The sequence below is a fragment of the Danio aesculapii genome, chromosome 25 (genome assembly GCF_903798145.1).
Source record: "Danio aesculapii chromosome 25, fDanAes4.1, whole genome shotgun sequence".
NCBI lineage: Eukaryota > Metazoa > Chordata > Actinopteri > Cypriniformes > Danionidae > Danio > Danio aesculapii.
Genome location: NC_079459.1, coordinates 17,469,092 through 17,490,487, shown reverse-complemented (window position 1 = coordinate 17,490,487; position 21,396 = coordinate 17,469,092). Strand labels below are relative to the sequence as shown.

Below are 21,396 nucleotides of genomic sequence, written 5' to 3'. Positions count from 1 at the left end.
TGATGTAAGTTGAGATGACTAGAAAAGTACATTTGTTACTATAATTCAGACAGACAGACAGACAGACAGACAGACAGATAGATAGATAGATAGATAGATAGATAGATAGATAGACAGATAGACAGATAGACAGATAGATAGATAGATAGATAGATAGATAGATAGATAGATAGATAGATAGATAGATAGATAGATAGATAGATAGATAGATAGACAGAATATGGAACACAGAAAAGGATAAAAGAGCCTAGCCTTTGTGTTATGTGGAGAATAAAAAAAAAGTTTCATTGAAAGTTGTTGGGTTTAATGTCACTAAACAGAAGTATACAATACTGGACATATCAGATCTATTGAAAGTCCAGATCACGTAAAGGCTTGTGTTTATTTGTTCTATGGCAAAGTGCAATTCATTCTCACTTCTTATTTATCTGGGCCTTTTAGACAGTAATATTCTATATTTGACTTTCAGAGCGCCATGAACCATCGCAGCGTGACTCACACTTCTCATTCACAGCATAAACAAATATAGATATTTTGCAGCCGCACAGAAAGCTTCACAGACAGATTCTTTCCATGTTTAGTTTATTCTTGAGAGCATTTAGTCTGGCACGGTGATAAAAAGGCTACTTTGTCTAGACATACTTCATCAAATGATAGACTTTGTAATCATCTTAAAATAACAATTTAAACTTCACGTACATTTTAATGTACATAAAACCTCAAAGAGTGCCTTATTCTTGTGAAATTTCCCTTGTCTATTTCTGAATGAAATAAATGTACCAGATTAAGGCTTTTTGTGCACTTAAGAGCAAATCTTGTGCCTCAGGCTCTATCCAGTTGCGCTTAGAAGTCTGAATGAAATGGGCATACTATCTAGGAACAAGTAAATATATTTGTGTGTGTTCACCGGTGCATACTCTTCCCTACAGCAGCCGTAGCTTTGTGTCTCACTACTGCCACAGATTGACTAATTAGATTAAGCAAGAAGCTTTCCTGAGATAATCATTCAGCAAGCCATTTCCTCTAATGGAGACTGTGCACCTCAAGACCGTCCACTGAAGGTCAAATTATTTGATGAAGAAAAGAAGAAGTTTTTGGCACGTTGCGTCGGAATGTAGGCTTTGTTTTGATTGGGCCAGTTGTGTGTGATAGAGAATCATACAGTCTGTGAAAGCAGCAGTTTCTCACCGTGTCGTGTTTGTCCCGCTGTTGCAGAAATGGATACGATAGATCAATCTGTGAGTATTTTTCTTTGTGTTTTTTGATTGTAAGTTGAGGTATGTCGGCTTTCATGGTGTTTATTCGTTCTGTGAGGATTATTTCAGTCGAGATGTGGTTTCAGTTGGTGCATTTTGTAGTTTTTTTTTTGTATTTGGGAAACAATGATGTAGATAAAAAAAGACTTTAAGTTAGAGAGCTATAATTACTAAACGAACAGAACTGAATAATTGAACTTCAGTGGGAATATCTGAAGAAAACTAATACACATCTGAAAAGCACAAAATAAAGCAAACAGTGGCGTTGACAATCGTACTAACAATAATATTAAAAGCTTCAGATGCTTTAAAGTCTTGAAACTGATCATTTATTTACTAAACTGACCAAAACTGATGTGACTTTTGAATGTGCTTTAGTCTGTGCAAACAAGTCCTGATGTCATTTGCAATTACCTCAATCTCAGATTTAGTTGCAGATTTACAGTAAAAACTGCTCATTCAGTTCATTCAGTTGAGAATTATTGTATAATTTATATGATATAATATAAATAAAGGAGAGATAAAGTCTTAAATATTGCTTCGCTAACTGAAATGTTACAGTTAAAATTTGTTTAATTCTGAAATAAAAATGACTCTAAATAGCAGAATTTATTAACCAAAAACCTCATTGTGTGAAAATGACTGACTAATATACAATAAAAATGTCAAATATATAGAAATAACAGATAAACATGTTAAAAATGAAGAAAGATAATAGTATATAAATAGGAAAATATTAATGAGTCAGTTTTTCAGTCACACATCTGAACTTTTGTATTTTGAGTCATATCTGTTGCCTTTGGCAGGTCTCTTGTAGACAAGACGCCAGTTTTATGTAACGGCTAATTTTAGAAGTGCGTTCTTTAAGCAGACGTAACAGATTTTTCCACTGAAGGGCCTTTATAAAAGCTGACCGTCTCTTTGCGTATCTGTCAACATCATCTTTAAACAGTGACATATGGTTTGCTTTGACTTGCTTTGTTGATTGACTCGGCATCACTTGATTTGCCAGGTGTGATAATAATGCCTTTTTATTTGGCTTCAAGCGCTAAATGTTCATAAAAGTTGACAAGGGAATGATGGAGCATGTAATGAACTTGCTTTTGGTTTTTGTTTCAGATGTAACTTGGTGCACAAGCGAAGAATTGATCTTCAGTGACTCAAAGCAGGATGAGAGAAGATACACCAGAAAATCAAATGGGAAAGGCATTTGAATTACACCTGGTTTGTCATCAGAAGAGTCGCTTCTTGCATCCCTGAGGAAATAAGTCTGGATATTGTCAGCACTTCCACAAGGGGAAGCCACTTCTCCTCTGTTTTTTGGTGTGCTTCAGTGGGACCATGGCCAAAAACTCATTCCGTGGGTCGAAGTACAGGCCAGAAGCCAATCATGATGGACATTTTAGCTGCACACTCAAAGAGCTTCGCTCTCTTATGGAACTCAGAGGAACGGATGGATTACAAAGGATTCAGGAGTGCTATGGAGATGTTCAAGGACTCTGCTCCAAGTTAAAATCATCACCCATAGAAGGTAAATATTTCATTTGCAACCAGTTTTCATGCATTGATTCTTTTTCAGCATTATAAGCCCACTTGATTACGTCTTGATTTAGATTTAATAACTTCTATTTATTTTTTTTTGGATGTTGGATTTTTATGTGTGCTGATACCTTTGCAAGTTTAGCCCAGTCATGATTATACATTCACTGGCCACTTTATTAGGTACACCTTACTAATGCCGGGTTGGACCCGATTTTGCCTTCAGAACTGCCTTAGTCCTTTGTGGCATAGATTCAACAAGGTACTGGAAATATTCCTCAGAGATGTTGGTCTATATTGACATGATAGCATCACGCAGTTGCTGCAGATTTGGTGGCTGCACATCCATTATGCGAATCTCTCATTCCACAACATCCCAAATGTGCTCTATTGGATTGAGTTATGGTAACTGTGGAGGCCATTTGAGTACAGTGAACTCATTGTCATGTTCAAGAAACCAGTCTGAGATGATTTGTGCTTTATGACATGGTGCGTTATCCTGCTGGAAGTAGCCATGTGAAGATGGGTCCACTGTGATAATGGGATGGACATGGTCGGCAACAATACTCAGGTATGAGTATATACTCAATAGCACCATGGTCAATTGGTACTAATAAGCCCAAAGTGTGGCAAGAAAATATCCCCCACACTAGGGCTGCATGATATTGGAAAAATGTAACATTGCAATATTTTTTTATTTTGCAATATATATTGCGATATAAATACAACTTTACTAGATAATTAATGCCTCAATTTGGAAATAATTTATAATGTTAGATCGATTGGGATGATTCTGCAGTGGGAGTGCATCTCCATAAAATCTAATAAACAATCTGTAAACTCTTTGGGGTCCCCCGACACATTTGCGATGTGGTCTGCTATTTGCAGTGCATTTCTGTATTTGCATGTGTTATAGTTTCCTGAGTCTAACGGTATTCAAGTAAATATAAATAAAAATAAAAATAATTCAGTAAATTTAATCAATGTTAAAGTCACAATTGGTACAATTTATTATGCCTGAATGCTTTTAAGGCCATTATACAATCTCAGGCATCAAAAACACATGCAAATTATGAATTATAATACCAACTCAACATTGCATAGGCTGCGATGTGACTATTGTGAAGGATCACATTGCGATATCAATGCTGAAATGATATATTGTGCAGCCCTACCCAACACCATTAAACCACCACCACCAGCCTGAACCGTTGATACAAGGCAGGATGGATTCATGCATTCATATTGTTGATGCCAAATTCTGACCCTACCATCCGAATGTCACAGCAGAAATGGAGACTCATCAGACCAGGCAACGTTTTCCAAATCTTCTATTGTCCAATTTTGGTGAGCCTGTGCGAATTGTAGCCTCAGTTTCCTGTTCTTAGCTGACAAGAGTGACACCCGATGTGATCTTCTACTGCTGTAGTCCATCCACCTCAAAATTTGACATGTTGTGCATTCAGAGATGCTCTTCTGCATAACTAGATTGTAACGAGTGGTTATTTGAGTTGCCTTTTTATCAGCTGGAACCAGTCTGGCCATTCTCTTCTGATCTCTGGCATCAACAAGGCATTTGCACCCACAGAACTGCCGCTCATTGGATATTTTCTCTTTTTCTGACCATTCTCTGCAAACCCTAGAGATGGTTGTGCGTGAAAATTACAGTACATATACAGTTTCTGAAACACTCAAACCAGCCCGTCTGACACCAACAATCATGCCACGTTCAAAGTCACTTAAATCACCGTTCTTCCCCATTCAGATGCTCAGTTTGAACTGCAGCAGATCGTCTTGACCATGTCTACATGCCTAAATGCATTTAGTTGCTGCCATGTGATTGGCTGATTAGAAATGTGCATTAACAAGCAGTTGGACAGGTGTACCTAATAAAGTGGCCGATGAGTATATAAATGTGGCATTTTAAGTTTTTAATAAGTTTAGATTCAAACAATTTGTTCAAAATGGCTGATTCATTTAGAAAGGTATTTAATTGCTGGCTCACTGATTCATCTAGGAATGAAATACTACAGTATTTCTTTAGGATGCACAATTTTAGGTTTCACCTTTGTTTGAAAAAAAATCTTTGTTGCAGAAAAAACAAGACATTTTTATCAGAATGTTTCCTAAAATCAGTTATTGATCGTGCTGATGAAGTGGGACAGTCTGAAATTTTGCTTGTGCTATACTTTGCCTGACATGAATATGAAGACAACAACTGTTACGGGGAATGTTTGCCTACATACCCTGAATTATAATGCTATTTTAATTACTTCTTAAGAAGTGTGTCTTGCTCACATATGAATATTATAGCCACAAACCAAATGCAGAAAAGTATTTTGGATTAGCAATAGTTTGACAGATAAGCAATAAATGACTTATGTTTCATTTGAATGTAATAAACTTGTAATGTATGCCCTTATTATTTAATAACCAAAACAAGCTGATCAACTTTACATTTGGTGAAACTGGAAACGTGTGAGATATTTATAGAATTTAATGTCAAGCAATGAGTATCCAATATCTGTAAAAATGCCCCCAAAAGTATCTGGTTACCTGTGTATTGTATCAATATCACACATTTACAGAAGAAAGATCGCTTTCAGCTTTTCTAAACCTCTGATCTCATTCAGCCTGATTCAACCTGATAGTTTTAGTGACCATAAAGTTGGTTGATTCTTCTAAACATTGCTAGATGTTGTAACACAACGTTAAGTCAAATATGGAGAAATATATGATTTCTTATATTCAATTTAAACTAGAATAGTAAAGTTCATTGACAAACTTTATGGTGACTTGAAAAAGCCTCATCTGAAAGTTTAAAGTAGTTTTAAAGTTTAAATAATTGAAGTCGTTTTAAGCAGTTTGAAACAGTTGACATAGATAGATATACATAAGTTAGCATGTTTCTAATATGGATTGGCATGTTTTTTGCTAGTCGGGTGTTCTGAGTGGTTACTAAGGTGTTGCTTGGTGGTTGCTAGGGTGTTCTGAATGGTTGCTAAGGCGTTGCAAGGGTGTTTTGACTGGTTGTTAAAGAGTTGCTAGGTGGTTGCTATGGTGATCTGAGTGGTTGCTGAGGCATTGCTATTGTGGTCTGAGTAGTTGCTAAAATGTTGTTTGGTAGGTGGTTGCTAGGTTGTTCTGAGTGGTTGATCAGGCGTTGCTCGGTGGTTGCTAGGGTGTTCTAGGTGGTTGTTTGCTAGGCGATTACTAGGGTGTTCTAGTCGGTTACTAAGGTGTCGCTAGGTGGTTGCTAAGGTGTTGCTAGGTGGTTGCTAAGGTGTTCTAGGTCATTGCTAAGGTGTTGCTAGTGTGTTATGAGTGGTTGCTAGGCGGTTGCTAAGGTGTTGCTAGGTGGTTGCTAAGACATTGCTAGGTAGTTGCAAGTGTGTTCTGAGTAGTTGCTAGGTGGATGCTAAGGCATTGCTAGGTGGTTGCTAAGGTGTTCTAAGTAATTGCTAGGCAGTTGCAAAGACATTGCTAGGTGGTTGCTAAGGTGTTGCTATTGGGTTGCTAGGGTGTTCTGAGTGGTTGCTATGGTGCTGCTAGGTGGTTGCTAAAGTGTTGCTAAGTGGCTGCTAAGGTTTTCTAGGTCGTTGCTAAAGTGTTCTAGGTGGCTGCTAGTGTGTTCTAAGTGGTTGTTAGGTAGTTGCTAAGGTGTTCTGAGTTGTTGCTAAGTAGTTGCTAACACAAATGAGCATAGTTCTAATATGAATTAGCATGTTGCTAGTATGATTAATATGTTTGTTAATATGCTTCTAGTGTATATTAGTATGTTATTAATATGTCCACTGTAAAGTCAGTTTTTTTACAATGAAAGTCTATGGGACAGTTGCTAAGGTGCTGTAAATGGTTGCTAGGGTGTGATTAGTAAGTTGAAAGATCATGGGTTATTGCCAAATTGGTAGTCTGAGTTACATGAGCCCAGTCTTAAGTCTGTAAGACAGTCTGGCGCAAAGTTATGAGGTCACAAAATTTGGTCCAATGTTAAGTCAATGGGACTTTTCCAAATTTTAGCAATAGCAACCCTAGGCAGACCAGTTTGGAGTTAGTTTGGTGGTTGTAGAATGAACGTTCTAGGAGGAGATGCATATAGAATTAGTCTCAGAAGAAGAAGAATATTAAGTTTATGGTGTATAACAGTTTGTTGTCTTTAACACAATGGCTGGATTTGTCAATATTTGACTCAACATTCGGTTACAACAGCTCTGCATTTTTAGAGTGTCGTTTAATGTAGAAAACTGTCTGCATTTTGCCCTTGACCAAAGACACTTCCTGGAAGCTTGTCTCAGTAACAACTGGACTGTAATTGCTTTGGATATATGCCTCCGCTAAATGACTAATTAGAAGTTTCAGACATGCTCATCCACTTGTTTGTGTGTGTGTATATTTTAACCTTCAACAAGACAAAATAACGCACACTATATATTTCCATTTTTTGGTTTAACTAATGTTAGGTTATAGCATATCATTTAGCATCATAACTGATGTCACTTTAAAAATAAAATCAATAAGGTGTAAAAAAAAAAAAAGAACTATTAGCAGCACATGTATTCTGTGGGATTTGTCATGGAAATAAAGCATCCACTCAAATTAGATCTCAAACAAGCAGAAATAATGTACGTCTAATATTTTGTGGCGTTAAACAATAGCATAAATATCAGTAAATTTACTACTCTAAATGTTAGCACTTGTGTTGCATGATTCATTTCAATATTATACAATTTTGTGGATAAATAAGAAACTCATTTCAATTGCATATTCAATAAGATGAGCTGTAAAAATCTCTGTCCACACTTTGTCAGCACTAATGTTTCACAGCATCCCTCTAAAATGACAGTACACTATAAAAACTGATTATTTACTTTACTTTAAAAGTGAGTAAACCCATTCATTAAAAATGATTTGTGCTGCTTGTTCAGTCTACGTTTTTAAAATGAGCTGAAACAACACAATTCTTGAGTTTATTGGTGCAGCTTAATTGTTTCATGTTCAATCAACTTAAAATTGTGAAAATCTTTAAGTTAACTTATTTGATTTGTGCTGGGACAACATGAAGGGATTGTGTGGAATCCTGTTTCTACAGTGTTGCCTTAAATGCGACAAGTTGACTTTACTTTTAAAAAGCTAGTAAACCCATTGTAACTTAAAACAGTTAAGTTGATTCAACTCAATTTTTAGAGTTATCCATATAGATCATTTACTTGCAAGTAAAGTCAACTAATCGTTTTAAAAGCAACAGGTTTACTGACTTATTTTAAGTTAAATCAACTAATAATTTTACAGTGTAGTTTTAAAAGGCAAGGAGAAGGTTTTACATTAACCAAACTGTTAGAAAAGCCCAAAAGTGTTGTCCATATTTATTACAAAAATGTACAATTACATTCTTTTGTTTTACTTACTTTGAAAGAAACTGACAAAATCATGACAACGGTTACAAAAATGAATTTTGGTACATTTTTACACTAAGATTTTGTTAACGTTAGTTAAGTAGCATAAACTAACAATTACTGACAAATAAGCATTTATTAATTATTAATGATTAATAAACATTTCCAGGTTACAATGAGTTTGCTCACTTTATTTAAGTACGATAATCTCTTTTTTTTACACTGTAAAAAATGCTGTGTTCTACGTAATCGATTTGTGTTGAAGGAATAGGGTATATACACACAGACTTTTAATTTCAGGCAGCCAGATTCAGCGCTTCAGATGAACTGTCTTTCCATTATAAAACTGACACATTTAAGGTCTGATTTCTTTAAAAGTTAGTCATCTTTAGTGCCTGATAGATATATGATATAAAGTGGTTATCAGACCAGACATGAAGCACTGCATCCACTTCCCCACGCCCAGTATTTTCTATGGAGTTTCTGCACTCACCTTCTGATCCTGACGGCGCTAGCGGTTACATGTTCTTTCATCTCGTTTTACGCTTGAACAATTAAATGAATGCTTAAAGGGGTGGTCCACAGTGTATTTTAAGGCTTGTGTGTAAAACAGCCTTTTAAGGCTTCATTTGTAAAAAATCTATTTTTTTTTATCTTACTTTGATTATATACAGCTACTTATATACAGCTAGTTCCTTCGAAAGGCCCGCCCTCAAGAAGTTCTGATTGGTCAGCTAACATTATGTGCTGTGATTCGCATTTTGGCTCTACGTCACCATGTCATGCATGCGCTGCTGAAGATTGTGGGTGTTTATAGCGGTTTGACTGATAAATATGAATTTGTAGCTAAATTGTTAGCGGTGCCAAACAGCATTTCCAGTTGTTTACATCCTTGTTTATGTCCTCGCTACAACATACCATTAACGCTAGAAACTGTGCATGTAGTTGATCAATTTTATTAAATAAAAATACTTATAGGTTGTGTCTCACAATCCACAGCTTCGTTGGTTTGAGGAGTTTTTAATTGAATCCTGCACTGAACGGGGGGAGATTCAGGAAGATGTCCTTTGTCAAATGCTAGCTATGTATTTTTTTATAATTCTCTGGAACATAATTAAAATTAAACTCTAAGCACTTCTGTCTTTGCGTCGTGTCCTTTGGAAGCCCAAATACAGAAACAGAACAAGCTATGTGGTAATAGCAGCGTTTGGACGGCATTAGCTTTCTCTGCTATAACATTACAGCGCCTCTGGCCATGCCCCTTCTCTGCGCAGGTTGTGTGCGCGTGGTGAATACGCATAACCGGAAGCCTTTGTGATCTCACTAGCACGAATGTATTTTTTGTAGTCCCCAAACTTCGTTCGCTGTAGGCTTTGCTAAGCTAACTCTGTATAAGCCAATGTCACCCTTTGCATTGAACTTTGAGCATATTACATTCAGAGATGTTTTTTATGTTCCCACAGCTACATTACAGATGAACTTAAAGACTTAAAGGGGTGTCCACTACGATATCATATTCAAATTTTAATATGATATCGTAGTGGACCACCCCTTTAAGTCTATTTAACTGAATGTATTGTAATTACATTACAACATCGATGCTGTAAAAGGAACCTTATGAAAATGAAAATAGTCACTTTAAGCTTTCACTGGAAGTTTATCATTGGCTGAAAAACACTAGCTGTGCAAACAGTAAAGCCTATTAAGTTAGCTGAATAGTTTTTACAAATTTAAGTGATTGAGCATAAAACAGTTAGATTTTCCCCCCAAAAAACTCAAGAATTGTGTCGTTTAAGCTCAATTTAATTAAATATTTTAAACAAACAGCAAATGTCATTTATTTGAGTGTACAATGCAATAACGCCACTATTAATTTTGAATAAAAATATATGTATTGAATCTTTAATCACTCAAATATGCCCACATTGTCTTCAACTTTGCATTGTTCAATGGTAAAATGTACAGATACCACCAAACATGGTATAAATCCTTTTATTTTACTAGATACTTAAATTAACATTGCTCAGTGTTAATTACTAGATTAAATGTGTTCAAAAATTGTCATCTTATATTTTCTTTTAAAAAATATTTTATTTCCCAGTGATGGGTTGCAACTGGAAGGGCATCCATCACGTAAAAAGGTGCTGGATAAGTTGGCGGTTCATTCTGCTGTGGCGACCCCAGATTAATAAAGGGACTAAGCCAAAAAGAAAATGAATGAATAAATATTTTAGCTTTATATATTTTTTCTAAATCAAGTGCCCTGATTAGGCAAAAACTATTTTTAAAAGTGTAGGGCTAAGCCTTATTTTGCCTGTAAATCAAAAATAATCGCAAACCATTTTTGACATTTTTGAGTTGTATTACATTTTACAATTGCACATTTCACCATTTACATTCATCTCTTTCTGTGCTCGTGGTTTATCCAGTCCTTCTTCATACTATTTCAATCATTTGTCTAACACCATGATCAGCTTATGTTTCCCTTGATAATTCCAGTGAAATATGTTTACACACTCCCCTTGTGATTTATGTTTTTGCGTGTTGGTGCTTTATAAATAGCATACGCGCTGCACACGTTTTGAAAAGACAATCCTGATCTCGATTACTGATTTAATTTACCTCGTCATCCATCCTTTTTCCAGGTCGATTTGCACTGGCTTAGCTCTCTGTGCTGACATATTTAGCTCTGTCATGAGCAATAACAGACAGTTGTAGTTGTGACAGGTGGGACCAGATCAATTTACCTCATGTAATCCCGCTCACCTCAAAGCGAGGCAGGCTCTTCATTGCTCCGCTTCTCGCTAATCTCACTGGCCGCTGCTCTGCTGCAAGGGGTTTACATTCGTTTTTTGCCCTTGCCAGCAGTGGGTAAACCTTTGAGGGGGCAGAGGACTAGCGGTTTGTAATTGAGCAAGAGAAGGAAGAGAGGATTACACTGTGTTAGCGTACAGGCTGTGCTCTTGCTTGCATACGGGTTGGAAATCTTCGTACTTTTATTATTTTGGGAATCCATTATGTTTAAAATGAAAAACAAAACAAAACAAAACCCCTCTCCAAATCCAATTCAATTTCTCAAGCGTTTTAAAAATCCAAGTTCGAGGATTGGCTTTTTCACTCAACTTGGTCCATCTGTCGGTTTTTGAAAACAGTTAAATCAGCAGGTACAATTCAAAACATGTGTATGTGTGTTTTTCAATGCACTTGAAAACTTACATATAGATGCACCATATATAAACACAAAACATCCTCTTTTTTGTGTAAACTGTGATTTGAAGTAATATTTTATACATTTTTCAAATAACAGCATTTAAAATCTTGAAACAGCCCCCCAAACAAGTGTATAAGTGTGTCAACATTTGATTAAATTTAATCATGTTAAAAATGAGCTAAAAGTCATACACTACACAACTGCACACAACGTGATGCTATGACAGGTGCTATTGTCCTAACCATCTGCGACAGCTATGCACAAAATGTCTGTTTTAGAAACAGTTTCTATTTCTGCGACATCGCGACTGAACAACAGCATAAACTACTATGACAATGATCACCTCAGATACTGATTGTGTGCTTTAATCGGTGTTAAATGCCACTAATATGAGTTTGAATACCATTTTGAATGACATTTATTGCCATACTGCTGAAAGCAGCAGCAGACAGTTCACCTCAGATCTTGAAAATATAATGAAACGAGCAAACATACACAACTGGTCAAAAGTTTGGGGTCAGTTTTATTTACAATTTTTCAGTTTTTTTTAAATAAATTGATTCTGTTCATCAAGGCAGCATTTATTAAATGTATTTATTAAAATTTTAAATAACTGCTTTCTTATTGTATGTAGTTTCAAATGAAATGATTACTCCAGTCATTACTGCTTCTATTACTATTACTATTAATTATAATATTATTATTAATAATAATAATAATAATAACAATAATAATTATTATTATTAGACTGATTTCTGAAGGATCATGTGGCTGAAGACTGGAGTAATGAAGCTGAAAATTCATCTTTAAAATCACTGGAATAAATTATTAAATTAAATGATAAACTTTGAACAGTTCTTTTATAGTACAATAACATTTCACAATTTCACAATTTGTACTGTATTTTTGATGAAAGCAGAATAATCTTATCTTAAAACTTTTAAAAATGCTACTGACCCCGAACTTTTGACAAACAGTGGATATTTTGAAAGTGAATGTTAGAACTGTTACTCAGTGCAAACCAACAACATCAGTCACTCAGCATGTACTTTTAATAATGTGAAAGAGGTTTAATAAGTATTAATTGGATTGTAAACCCGTCCATTTCATTAGGTTCTGATGCTATACTTCTGAATGGCTCTGGTATTTAAATGTTTTTCTCAAACCGCATCTAATGCGGACAGACAAATTGCTTGTTGATTTGTGTGTAGTTGGTAGACTGTAAAAATGTATATTAGTTAATAGCGTTCTGTTTATTGTTTTTTTTATTGCACTATGGGACCTTGATCTCTGTTCTGAGAATTTTTGATGTTAGAGAGTTCAACAAAGAGATTTTTACTGTCATTTTTGGTAATAAAAAAATATTTTTGGTGTCTGGGTTGGTTCTGTAAACTGTGGTACAAACATCTGACAGTACTTTTTCTGTTATTTTATGGACTTATTTCCATATAACAAAAAGGACGTATTTGTTATTTCTTATACAACATATTATTACAGACTACTAATAATGTTGATAATTGATGAATAGATTCATTTTCAACATTACAACTGATAAAGCAGGAATCATGGTTCCAAAATGCAGTGCAAACTGAAAACAAAAAAACAGCAGAGAAACTCAAAATACTCCAAGTCCACAGTATCATTTTCAGTCATTTTCCAAATAAAAACTTTATGTGCCTGTATTCTGTATGATTAAAATGTAAGACGCTTTAACCTGCATCATTTTCATATGTTTTTTATTTCTACTCTTCTAAACATCACATTGTATTTTGATGGGCCTACAGGGGGTTGGAGCTGTACTCTATCTTTGCTCCAATTTATCCTCCAAGTTTGTTTTTCTCACTGAAACTCAAAAACTGTGTTCAGATAAGTTAACTAAAGGGAAAAAGGATCTAAATAAGAAACGGTTACCATAATCATCCTAAACTACTGAGTAACCAAGGAAACTGGCATAACTAAGGAGAATGCAACAATGCTTCCAGTGTTACAATACTATTGTGTTTCAATAATCCTGTTCTATTGTAAAAACTGACTGATGTTACACTCACTTAGTATTTTAATGTGACTTTAGTATTAAAAGGAAATCTGTGACAAGAGTTGAGTGCCCTGTTCCACAAAATAATAGAAACCATCACAGAAGTTTTAATGGTTTCCTCTACAAATAACATGAAAACATTACAATCCATCTTATTATAACCATTAAATCTAGTACGTTGTCGTGGTCTCTAATGTGGGACATATTCCTGTAGGATTTATTGGTTTTAACAGTCCATCAATAGAATTATTAGTAGATACACAAAGGACCAATATAGTTCCTTTAAATCTATTATAATTTTCATTATAACCATTAAAACTATAAAAAATTCAATGATGGTTTCTGTTATTTCTCTAGCAGGGTCATTGAATTCTGTACAGTACACTAATAATGAATGTTGCAATAATTTATTGGGGTTATTTGGGGTTAAAGGCAAGTTTTAATGCAGAAATCCATTTTATAGAGTAGCAATATAATACACCTCAAGAAAATGGTAAAATGAAAATTACTAGAGTATGTTTTACATAAAATACTATTTGTTTAAAGTGTTATTTGAGCGGTTTTAAGTAACTTTTAAGTTTAATAGCAATTTCTGAGTGAAAATTCTTCCAATGCTAATTTTGTATTCAGTGTAGTAATGTTTACTCTGCTTTCTCTTTGTCTAGGGTTAAGTGGTCATCCCGATGACATTGCAAGAAGAAAAGAAGAATTCGGAAAGAATTTTATACCTCCTAAAAAGCCAAAAACATTCCTTCAATTAGTGTGGGAAGCACTGCAGGATGTGACTCTAATTATTTTGGAAGTTGCAGCCATAATATCCTTAGGCCTTTCCTTCTATAAACCTCCCGATGCCGAGAGAGAACGTGAGTATCGCAGGGCTTTTAAGCTTATGCTTATTAATAATACCACTGTTTCTCTTGCTCAGTGGCGCTGCTGAATAACAATGATTTTGAAATTGTAACATGGCCTAAAGGTGACGCAAGACTATTATGTATTCAGCTCACCCAGGGTTGTTGTTGTTTTTTTTTAGGAGGGAAACAAACTTTTATCTGAACCCTGGTGTGCTTTTAGCAGTAAGATTCTGCAAATCATGTTATTTTGTGTAAATTCTGCTAAATTTAGGATGTTTCTCAAATGGAACGATGTGTCATATTAAAACTGCAAATCTAGCCCGGTTGAAGGACTATTTAAGGATCTTTAGTGGGGAGTTTTAAAGTCTGCATGAAACCAAAATCAAAGATTGTTGGATTGTTAGTCTGAAAGTGAACAATTGATCTGTGCAAGTTAATTCAGTGAAAAAGAAATGTTTATTGAATGTTTGTCGTAAATCAGAATCTGACTTTCTTCCGCTCTGGAATGGTAGTCCTTCTCTGATGATTTCAGTTTGACAGCTCAGGCGAAATATGTTTAGCCACACCCCTCCAACTATTAATTTGCTGTGACTGAAAGATAAGGGGAGGAGTGAAAAATTAAACCCCGCCCTCTACTCAATATTCTATTTAAGTTGGAAAATCATCTTCATTCTAAACTAAAATCTGCAGAAACATCTGGCCTGGTTTAAAAAATCCATTGATGTTTTCAGTCATCCACATATTTCAATTCACAAAAAAAAATAGTTCGTTAAAAAATAATTGCATTGTTCAGTTTCATTGGGTAATCCAGGACAAAATTATTTTGGAGATGAATGAACTTTTTTTTAAGGGGGGTAGCCATGCACAAATATTAAACAGCCTCATTCTAACACCCGATTCACACAGGGCTTTAGCATCAGCGCTTGACAGAGCGTGTGTATGAATTGGGGGCTATCATCATAGCAGCGTCAGTCAATGAAAATAGTCAGCAATTGGCTACTGTCTGAGCTGGTGTATTTGCATACAGCTAGCTGATTGGCTGATGCTTCCGTTGGTGCTTGAAAAGTTGAGAAAGTCCCAACTTATGCAGCGAGCAACGCCACTGAAATGGTGCAGACGGATCCACAATGCAGTTCGGCAATGCCTGATGTCACCCAAAGCTGAACTTTAACCTTGAAGCCTCTGAAGGGTGGTCCGTTTGTGAAGAAAAAAAGAAAATTAGTTAATTTTTTGCATGTTTGTGACAAATAGTTTGACAAAAAGTGTAGTAACATATTCAAGATGAACCCATTTCAGTTTATCAGTGTTAAAACTGGACCTTGATGTCGATGCCAATAGACGTGTGGTTAGTGCTCACTGTAACCCAAGTTTGATTCCCAGCATGAGGTCCCTTGCCGATCCTCTCCCCGGTCTAAAAAAAAAATTTGTTCATACTGTATATTGAGCTAAATGAATCAAAAATGTCATTTCTGTGAGGACAAACACATCGCTACTCCAGTGTTTTAGTCTTACATAATCTTTCAGAAATTATTGCTGATTTGGATAACTGGAAATACATACAATTCCTACTGTTATTCATGTTGAAAATATGTGCTGCTTAATATTTTTGAGGAAACAGTGAGGCATTTGTTTCTTAGCATTCAATGATAATTTAGCATTTAGCAAATTAGCATATATGTACTTAGTTTTGAGCAATTTAATTCATAATTGCTGCATTTTTTAATCAAATCTAAAAATAGTGCATATAAACAGTATAATATCAAGTTCAAGTTCAAGTTGGATATATTGTCATTTCAACAGAATACAGTGCAGTACACAGTGAAATGAAACAGTGTTCCTCCAGGACCATGATGCTTCTTTACACAACATAACAAGAGCGCAAAGTGCGGTTTGTGCAACATTTATTGCAAATAAGTGAGGACAGACAAGACAAGAAACATTGACATTAATGCCGACCAGTCCACTACGGATGTTGTGCAAATATTGGGCCAAATATAAATACTGTACAGGTAAACATTTGTCATTGAAGTAGACATGTTGTACAAAGCAGTGTAAAAATAATATATAGAACCGTATATATAGAAATGTATGTACAGTATATTACTATATACATATTTTATGCATAGCTATATTATGTGCAAAATAAATGTGCAAATTAAATGTTGTAGAGTAGTACATACCTAAGTTACTACTATATTAGCTGTTACTAACTGTGTCCTTCTGATTGGTGCAGACTGTGGTCGGGCGGCTGGAGGTGTTGAGGATGAGGGTGAGGCAGAAGCGGGCTGGATTGAAGGTGCTGCCATCCTCCTGTCTGTCATCTGCGTGGTTCTTGTCACAGCTTTTAACGACTGGAGTAAAGAGAAACAGTTTCGTGGACTCCAGAGCCGGATTGAACAAGAGCAGAGGTTTACTGTACTCAGAGGCGGTCAAGTCATTCAGATTCCAGTGGCCGAGATTGTTGTCGGAGACATCGCACAAGTAAAATATGGTAAAGTGTTGGAGATTAGTAACTGATTTAAATGTACAATTTGTCTGCCATTTTGTATGTAACCATACCCACATAACAAAATTTTTCTGGCCTAGATTTGTCCCATACAATCAGGTTTTGCTTGGCCCACATGTCGCAGTGAATTACGGTACATGACTGGACCAAGTCTGGCTTCCAGACAAAGGCTGAACATGGACCATATCTGGGTCAAGTCACAGCCAAGATAATAACTTATAATTGGGCCTGAACTGGGCCAGATAGGTTGGTGTGTCACGATTGCAATGAAATTGATAAACCCATGAAGCATTGCACTTTAGGCATACTATGGGCGTGCTTTTTCTCAAAGCAACCTGATTGGTAGAATTATTTTCTTTACTCAAAAATATTTTAATGTATTTTAAACGTGGCTCAAGACAGGCCAAACTTACATGGCCCATATATCAATTTTTAACATCTGGGCCGAATACTACAATTTACATCTGGCCCAAATCTTATGTGCCGCCTTAAAGACGGTGCCACCACTGCCAAAACCGGCTCGTGTTTGGCCACCATGCTGTATGCCAGTGCCAGATGAATGCCTGCTGTGCCATATTATGACAAATCTGGGCCAGAATTCTTTGCTACCTGGGTATGGTTTCAGCCAAATTCTGCCATATGTTTATGGGTGTACATCCATCCAAAATACTTGCATTTTCTTACAATACTTTATTTAAGGATTTTTCAGAAACAACACAGATCTAGAGAAAAATATATCAGATAATGGCTCAAACTATACACATGATTATACAAAAAATACATAAAATAGCAGACAGATGCCTTAGTCCAGGAGACAATACAATCAGAGTGACTAGAAAAGATGAGTAATTTATACCTCAGAAGAGTTACTGGATGCAGGCTGAGTGGTACATTTGTCCAAAAGTCCAAGAAATTGAACGCTGAACACTGAACCTCTCCATCAGAATAACAGAAAACCAATCTGCAATTCACTTTAATTGGCTAATAATATACACTGCAACATTAGCTCTTTTCTCAAAGTCTCTGAAATGGTTCATTCAAAGATCTGGTATGTATAATCCTTTCCTATCTGAGAGCCTGCTTTGCTCTGATTGGCTAAATGGATTGGGCTGTTATGATTGGTTTAGTTCTTACTGCACAGAAATGAAACATCTATCTGATTTTTTAGCACTGGAAGCCTCTTCACCACTTGTAAATCAACATCGATTACTGTAGCAATCCAAGTCTGAGTCCTCATCCTTTGGATATGTACACACAGTGGTTTGCTTCCACTGTGTAGAAAACAGCATCTTCTAAATATATCAACAACTTGAACCGAACTTTTCTAGGTTTCAGCTCTTGATACAGATGTTTAAGATTGAAAGTAGACATTGTTCTCAGTCAGTGACCATAGATTTATTCCAAACTAACATTTTTTAATTAATCTTTATTTCTATAGCACTTTTACTATGTAGATTGTGTCAAAGCAACTTAACATAAAAGTTCTAGTAAATGTAAATTGTGTCAGTCCAGTTTTCAGTGTTGAAGTTCAGTTAAGTTCAGTTCAGTGTGGTTTAATTTTCTCTGCTGAAAGTCCAAACACTGAAGAGCAAATCCATCGATGCGCAAACCTTGGCTGTTTTCAGTTGCCAAGGACTTTTGCAGATCTTCTCAAGTTACAACAAGCTATATAACACATTACACAAGTTAATTTCCCAAAACAGCTTAACATGATAATTTAAGTGAAGTTTATTTATAAACTATTTTCGAGAGGATCACATGCTTATGATTGCTTGCAGCCGGCCCTGCATTATTCAATTTATGATTCACGATCAGACAACTCCTTTAAATACACTTAGTTCCATATGACAGCCATCTTCGTTTTGAAGAATCCCCACTTCCGCCCCTACTCCTCCTCCTTTCCTAGATGGGTGGCACAGTGGCCCAGTGGTTAGCACTGTTTCCTCACAGCAAGAACGTCACTGGTTGTAGTCCTTACCAAGCCAGCCGATGTTCTGTGTGGAGTTTACACGTTCTCCCCTTGCTCACTTGGGTTTCCCTCTAAAACATGCAACTTAAGTTAATTGACTAATCCAAATTGGCACCATAGACATGATTCTAGTAAGTGGTTATCTCTTAAGAGCAATCACTATCTGTTCATTAGCTACTACAAGAGGGGAGATCTCGAGATCCTACTCAGCTCAAACTCGCCCCTTGCCTTGCAAATGGGAGGGAGCCCCGGGCTCGAGGATCTTATGAGCTCAGGGCTCTCTCCTGGGACAACATGCCAAACAAGCTTTCTAATCAATCATCAGCTAAGTGTGAACTCTTGAAAGGCACCATAACTTTGTTTATGCCATCGGTTATCATGCTCATTTTCAACAGTTTCATTCAGCTTTTCTTTGCTCAAAACAGTAGCTGGAGTAGATTTACAGGACTCACTGGCTGTATAATGTGGGGGTCCCAGATGAAGCGGTCCTGTGTGATCCAGCAATTCTGGTTGGATCGCAAGTAACTTTGTTTCAAGAACTGCAATCTTTTGTAGGAGTCTGTGGCAGTTTGTGCAGCAGTGAGATTCTAAATCAGTCCCTACCAGAGGCATTTCACAGACATCTGTGTTTTCCCGTTTCAGGAACGTAGGCTGGTGGTAGCGGGAGGATTGTTTAGTCGATAATTCCACTCATTAATAAAGTTGTAGTTCAGAAAGTTTGTTAATTCGATGTTAATTTTCAATCTGTGTCTTTTGAGCACTGTGCTGATAGGCTCAAGTTTAAATTAGAGTAGGAAATAGGGATGTCCCGATCAGGTTTTTTTGTTCTACCAATATCGAAACCCGATGCAATACTTCTAAAATACATAAAAAAGAATAAAGAAGAGCGAAGAAACAGATCCAGGATGTTCCTTATTTTTATTTAATTCACTTTATTTTAATATTTAACAACTCTGTTAAAAACAGAGCACTTCTGTGAGGTAGCTTGAACAATCAAGTACTAAATAACATCAATTCTTCACTTTTGGACTTTAGTGCAACAGTAAATATAAAAAAAAAAAAACTAATATAAAAACAAATAGCACCTGAGCTTAAAATACCCGACAGTCAATGCCAAGATTACATATCTCACAGTTTGCTTTGGCAATGCTGTCATCATCAACTTTATAATACCTCCAGATCTCAGACATACTCACACTTTCCACTTCAAGCTGCTTCCGTGTTCTACTTTGCTGGCATTTAACCAGTAGTGGCTTTGTAGCAAAGTGAGGTCATGCTGCACGCGTTGCTGTTTCTATGTGAGAAAGAGGTCTAATTCTGTGCCACAGCATAAATATGGATTTGTTAAAAAATAATGAGAACATATATATATATATATATATATATATATATATATATATATATATATATATATATATATATATATATATATATATATATATTTATATATATATATATATATATATATATATATATATATATATATATATATATATATATATATATATATATATATATATATATATATATATTTATATTCATATTCGAGTCCTAATTGGGATGTAACGTCCGATTTTGATTGAGTCTGAATCCGCATGATCAGGCCTGATTTCCGATCACGTAAATAGATCTGGACATTCCCAGTATAAAATATAAAAAGCAAGAGTGCAATGAGCGGAGCAGTAGGCAAAGACATACGAACAGTAGCAAAGCAGGAAGGCAGTCCCTAAGTATCATTCTGTTTCTAATACTGCTGTATTTTAATTAAACTACTATTAAAAGTAATCTAAAATACTATTCACATTTAAAACAACACACATACACAGTACATTCATCCTAAAAACATTTCTTATCATCAGTGCTACATAATTTTTTTAATAACGATTTCTTTTGTTACAAATTTGTATTTTTTTTTTAAATTTATTTAAGGGATACCCAGCAGGCACACAACATCATAAAATGTTAATATTAGTTTAGATTTAGGCCGTGACGTCAGGTGACCAAAATTCACTGTCTAGCCAGCGTCTAAGGACAGTGTTGTTTTGACAACCAATATTGACGTCAAATTACATTGATATTTGGTTGATTTTAGGTTGTGCTGGAAAGTGACAATCTGATAGATGTCATAGTGGTAACGTCCACACAACATCAAGTTGTATCATGATTAGACGTTAATATCTGGTTGATTTTAGGTTGATTTTAGGTTGGACGTTGGACATTCATGTCAGCCTGACATTGGGTTCTGACGTCAACCAGATTTTCATTTCCAAACAAAATCCAATGTCCCATCGACGTTGGGGTACAACGTCAATATGACATCATGTTGACGTCCTATGTCTGCTGAAATAGTTTACCCAATAATGAAAACATTTTCACACAAATTTATTTACTCTTAAGTGGTTCTAAACCTTTTATGATTTTCTTTTCACTGTTGAACACAGAACAAGATCTACTGAAGAATGTTGGAAATCAGTCATTGACATCCATAGCTTCCATGGCTGCTACTATCCAACATTTTTCAAGAAATTCTTCTTTTGTGGTAAAATTTTGGTACAAGTGAAAGGAGAATAGCTAAAATACTTTAATTTTTTTGTGAATCTATAACTTTATCATTTAAAAAAAAAAGACATGTTAAA

The 21,396-nt window shown here is 35.6% G+C and overlaps 1 protein-coding gene across 1 annotated transcript in view; it reads left to right on the top strand.

Moving 5' to 3' along the window:
• Window positions 1–1,179: 1,179 nt before the first annotated feature.
• The window catches only part of atp2b1b (ATPase plasma membrane Ca2+ transporting 1b), a 37,770-nt gene continuing 17,553 nt past the window's right edge, over window positions 1,180–21,396 (top strand). The window contains exons 1-4 of the mRNA XM_056451769.1: window positions 1,180–1,238; window positions 2,376–2,787; window positions 14,100–14,297; window positions 16,519–16,776. Coding sequence (XP_056307744.1) covers window positions 2,598–2,787; window positions 14,100–14,297; window positions 16,519–16,776 — 646 coding nt within the window. The 5' untranslated portion in view covers window positions 1,180–1,238; window positions 2,376–2,597. The remainder of the gene's footprint in view (window positions 1,239–2,375; window positions 2,788–14,099; window positions 14,298–16,518; window positions 16,777–21,396) is intronic.